The sequence below is a fragment of the Vigna umbellata genome, chromosome 1 (genome assembly GCF_029865625.1).
Source record: "Vigna umbellata cultivar VRB3 chromosome 1, Vumbellata_1.0, whole genome shotgun sequence".
Classification (NCBI taxonomy): domain Eukaryota; kingdom Viridiplantae; phylum Streptophyta; class Magnoliopsida; order Fabales; family Fabaceae; genus Vigna; species Vigna umbellata.
Window position 1 is genome coordinate 53445010 of NC_142165.1, and position 5618 is coordinate 53450627.

At 28.0% G+C, this 5618-nt stretch overlaps 1 protein-coding gene across 1 annotated transcript; it reads left to right on the forward strand.

Annotated features, from left to right (window-relative positions):
- Nucleotides 1–3347: 3347 nt before the first annotated feature.
- Nucleotides 3348–4722, forward strand: LOC124844351 (uncharacterized). The gene has a single exon (XM_088103754.1). The coding sequence runs from the start codon at nt 3409–3411 to the stop codon at nt 4537–4539; it is 1131 nt and encodes a 376-aa protein (XP_087959880.1). The 5' UTR covers nt 3348–3408; the 3' UTR covers nt 4540–4722.
- The last annotated feature ends 896 nt before the right edge of the window (nt 4723–5618 follow it).

Consider the following 5618-nt stretch of genomic DNA (forward strand, 5'->3'; position numbering starts at 1 on the left):
CTTCTTGTTTAGTTCAAAAGACTAAAATGTTATTTTGAAGCAAATTGATAAAACGAACTCACACTGGACCAAATTCTTAACAAAGTGTTTTTTTAAAAGCCTTAATACTAAGTTTTGTTTTACTTCTATTATAAAAACGTACAAGTTATGTTTGTTTCCATTTAAGCACATTTGTGGGGCCAGAGGGGTTTCTGAGAATGTTGTTCTGATACATGGACAAGGCTGTTAAGAAAATGGAGTTGTTGCCGTTTCAAAGATTTTGTGAATGAGAGTAATTTTAATGAAACTATGAAAGGGTTTCAATGTTTAGTGAAATAGTAAATTGTACCAGTAAAAAAACCAGAAGAGTAGACTATTACCAAAAGAAATATCAGTATTCGATTTTAATCTCTAATGAAATCTTAAACAAATGACTTCTATAAATTGCAGGATTTTAACCTACTAGGATAGAATCAAACTTCTTAAAAAACCTTACACATTCAAATCAAATATATAAGAATGAGGTAAAGTTTCTCAGTGTAGCAGCACATTTGTAAAGTTTCATCATTCGTGTAAACTATTCTCTGTTGTGATCACATGTTCCCATCCTTCATAAGTCACCTGCATGAAGGTTGTAATCATATATGCTCCTTTTATGGTTGTAACATTGGTATCTATTCCAGAAGTATTCATGGCTTTGTAGTTGTAGATTTTTGTACGTGTAATATTATAAGTTTTTTAACATTAATAAATAAATAAACTTCATAATTCTAATTATTTTTGTAATTAAATTAAAACTTTTATAAAATGATTTCAACTAAATAATTTATAACCATAATTATTATTGTAATTTTGTAATTAAAAATTCAATTTTTTTATTTCGTTATAATTTATATTTTTTTTAATTTTTATTATTATATTATATTTTCTACTAACTATAATTAATTAATAATAATTTTTTCATTATAAATTATTTAATTCATAAAAATATTAAATTCTTGAAATTGTAAGCGAAGTCGTGCACTTCCCACACTTTACTTTTTAAATTTCTTTTATTATTTAAAATAATTTATAATTTCTAAATAATGTTTTTAAATGTATATAGAATAATGTAAATTATATATAATTAATAATTAAAGTTTTTTAATATTATTAAATAAGTAAAATTCATAGTTTTAATTATTTTTGTAATTAAATTAAATGTTTTTATAAAATGATTTCAATTAAATAATTTCTATCCATAATTATTCTAATTACGTAAATAAAAATGCATAAATTTATTTTATTTCATTATAAATTTATTTTTGTTTAATATAATAAATTTACTTAAATTAATTACAATAAAAATATTTTATAATGAAATAAAAAAATTTATGAATTTTTATTTATGTAATTATAATAATTATGATTATAAATTATTTAATTGAAATCACTTTATAAGAAATTTAATTTAATTACAAAAATAATTAAAAATATGAAGTTTAATTATTTAATAAAATTAAAAATACTTTAATTACTAATTATATATAATTTATAATATTTTATATACATTTAAATATATTATTTAAAAATTATAAATAATTTTAATTAATAAAAATATTAAAAAAGTAAAAATGTGTTGGATGCACGGTTAATACAAAAAGTTGAACCTCCTATAATTTCAATTATTTAATATTTTTATTAATTTAAATAATTTATAATAATTAAAATTATTATAATTAACTATAATTCGTAAAAATATAATATAATATTAAAAATTCAAAAAAAAATAATAGTTTTTTTTATTTTTAATTACATAATTACAATAATTATGGTTATAAATTATTTAATTGAAATCATTTTATAAGAAATTTAATTTAATTACAAAAATAATTAAAACCATGAAATTTATTTATCTAATAATATTAGAAAACTTTATTTATTAATAGATATAATTTATATTATTTTAAATACATTTAAAAAAGTATTTAAAAATTATAAATAATTTTAATTAATAAAGAAATTAAAAATAAAAATAAAAAGTAAAAATGTGTGGAATGCACGACTTCATTAGGAGAAATCGTCAATTCCTACAATTTCAATATTTTTGTTACCTTTTAATGAAAAAGTACGTGATAATCTATTACAAGGTTTGATAATTGATTATTATGTTCCAAAATCGTTTTTGGAATGGACGATTTCATCTCTGACTTATGTGTCAGGGTGAAGTCGTGTAGGGGACACAACTTCTTCGTTTGAAGTCGTCTAGATCCCCCACAACTTGTTTATATCGATAAGTACGAAAACTTTTGCCTAATACGTAATTTTGGATTCAAAATTTCTTAGCATAAAAACCGTAGTTGTAAAGACTAACTTAGATATTCACAAATACCACTAGCATTATCAAATATTTAATTTTAATTTTACAATTATGTTTGGAAATCTTTTAAAGTTTTTTTTTTGTTATTAAAAGGGATAATATATATGAAAATAGTGATTAAATATTATTTATTTTTTTATTAGCTCATTCTGTATTGGATTTTAGAAGTATCTGTAATCACAAAACACTATTTGTATACTCCTAAGCGTTCAAGTTTCAAAATAGTTAATTATAATGATCCACCGTATTTGATTAAAATTATAAGTTAATGAATCAAATAACCATTGACCTTCCTAAAATTGCTATGAACTCTCATTGAAAGTTTATTCAATATACTGCCTTGCTTAGGGAATCAGGTTGATCAACCTTCTTCGCGAATTGTGTTCCACCTTCTTCTTAACAATAACTTTACACAATCATTGACACCAAGGTCACCTCTTTTGCAACTTATCACCACCTTCGCTTACACCACCAATCCTTTTGTATATGGAATTTTAGTATACGTTGCTCTAATACAAGTTAATTTCTTTTATGTAAGTTAAATTGTTTAACTTACCCATCTGTGGTGCTATGTGCAGACTAATTATTTTGTTGTTTTATTCTAAAAACTTAAATAAGACAAATTTCTCTAGGTAAGTTAAAAGTTCTATTTTACTTTAGGAGTTACCATTATTTTTTCAAAATTTAAATCAAGACTTCTATTAAAAAGCCTATTTAGTTTAAAAAGGTCATTTAAAAAATCTTTTAAGTTCACGCGTGATATTAATTAGTTTACTATATACAATGTGCATAAAGAAAAACTATGGATGCAAGAAAAAAAAGGCCATAAAAGAAAAAACTTTTTAATTGTTCACAATTATTGGGAGCTAAAATAGAGTATATTCTAAAAAGAGGAGATGCTCAAGAATTTTGAGGTGCACAAGCAAAAACATAAAATAGATCGTCCAAAATGTTTGGGCCGAATGTTCTCCAAGCCCAACTTTAAAACATTTTCAAAAGCAATGGCTCCGTTATGTAGGGTGGTCACTGGTGAGCACCAGACCTTATTTTGCTCCACTGCTCATCACAAAATGTATCGTGTTCTTCACTGCGCTTTATGCACAGCCACAGAGCCCGCCACCGTGAGCATCAAGTCTATTTCGGAAGATTTGTACAAGGAAGTGAAGTTGAAGAGGTTGGTGGAGAAATTCAAGAAAGCTTCCGACATAGACCGCTTCCGCAAAAAAACCAACATTTACGAGGAGACAGTAAGGCGCCTAGCTGGCGCCAAACGCTTCCGATGGGTTCGGGACATCCTCGAACACCAAAAGAAGTATTCCGACATTTCCAACGAGGGTTTCTCTGCGCGTCTCATATGCCTTTATGGAAAATCTGGCATGGCCAAACACGCTCGCAAGGTTTTCGATGAAATGCCCCAACGAAAATGCGACCGCACCGTGCTCTCTCTCAATGCCCTCTTGGCTGCATACCTCCACTCCAGGAAATTCGAAGTCGTGAATGAGCTTTTCAGGACCCTCCCCACCCAACTCTCAATCGAGCCTGATTTGGTGTCTTACAACACTCTCATTAAGGCCTTCTGTGAAAAGGGTTCCTTTGATTTGGGACTGTCAGTGCTTAAAGAGATGGAGGAGAAGGGTGTGAATCCTGATTCCATCACGTTTAACACTTTGCTTCATGGGTTGTACTCAAAGGGTAGTTTTGAAGATGGTGAGAAAGTGTGGGAGCAAATGGGTGCAAAGAATGTTCCTTTTGATGTGAGGAGTTATTGTTCCAAGTTGGTGGGATTGGCCAGAGAGAAGAAAGCGACTGAAGCTGTTGAGGTTTTTAAGGAAATGGAGAAGGTGGGTGTGAAGCCTGATATCTTTTGCATTAATGCTCTCATCAAAGGTTTTGTGAATGAGGGGAATTTGGATGAGGCTAAGAAGTGGTTTGATGAGATTACAAACTTTGATTTTGACCCTCATAAAAACACTTACTCTATCCTTGTTCCCTTCCTGTGTGAGAAGGGTGATTTGAAGACAGCAATTAAGATGTGCAAGGAGATTTTCAATAACCGATGCCTTGTTGAAACGTCGTTGTTACAACTTGTGGTGGATAAGTTGGTGAATGAGGGCATGATTTCAGAGGCTAAGGAGATTGTAGAGACAGGGAAAACCAACAGGTACTGTCGCTATAAGCTAAATTTACCCGAAGAAGAGTAGAGTTATGTTAGATCTTAGTTTCACTTTATTATTGTTCTTGCAATTTGAATGGTTTTGTTATAATGGGGATTGAGAAATTGCCAAGAATGGCTTTTGTTTGGCAATGTAAGCCTAGTAACTGGTTTCTTCAAAATGGCTTTTATTATAAGTGGTTTCTTCAATGTGAATCACTTTTTCTCTCAATTCTTCCTCTTTATTTTCTTTTTCTCTAAACTCCTCTTCTTCGTTTTCTTTTTGTAGTCTGATATAACAAAAAGGAACAATAGGCATGAATTAATCCATAAAAAAAATATAGAAGTAGCATCAAGAAAGGCCTTACCTGCCGGGGTACTATGTCGTTCACCCTTAATGTTTTTCTTATAAGCATATGACAATGTAATATTGCAAAAATATTGTTGATTCATCGCCTATGAAATATACAAATATCAGTGGCATGGAAATGCTTACACTAATTTCTATATTCTTTTGTTACTGCTTTGGTATAATCAGAGTAGTCATATAAAGGGTTCCCTTCTCCTGGAAAATTGAAGGATGTGATCACGTATCACTTTTAAATTCTGTAATGCATTTGATAAAATCAGGCTCTTCATTTCTTTTCCATAACACACCACCTTGTCAGATATAAATGTATTAAATACCATTGAAAAAATATGAAAACAATCATACAAGATATAAAGTACTCATAGATAAATCTTTCATATTCATGTACGCAAAGACACAAAATAAGGAGTGATTATGCAGGAGGTATGACTCACTGCTCTTTAGAGGAAATGTTCTGATAATAATATTAGTTATAAATTAAAAAAAAAAATTGATTCTAGTGATTATGTTTTGTTTAGATATTTTCAAAAATGCAAAAGCTACTTTATGATTGTTTACAATGTTTTCTTTTAAAAGAATAAGCTAATTTTATGAGAAGCTATGTTTTTCAAAATATTTTCTCATTCAGTTTTGTATTCTTTTTAGAAATGCAAAAGCTACTTTATGATTGTTTACAATATTTTCTTTTAAAAGAATAAGCTAATTTTATGAGAAGCTAAGTTTTTCAAAATATTTTCTCATTTAGTTTTATATTCTTT

Bases quoted from the DNA above. Each gene is read 5' to 3' on its own strand.
- LOC124844351 (XM_088103754.1), top strand. From the start codon at position 3,409: ATGTATCGTGTTCTTCACTGCGCTTTATGCACAGCCACAGAGCCCGCC.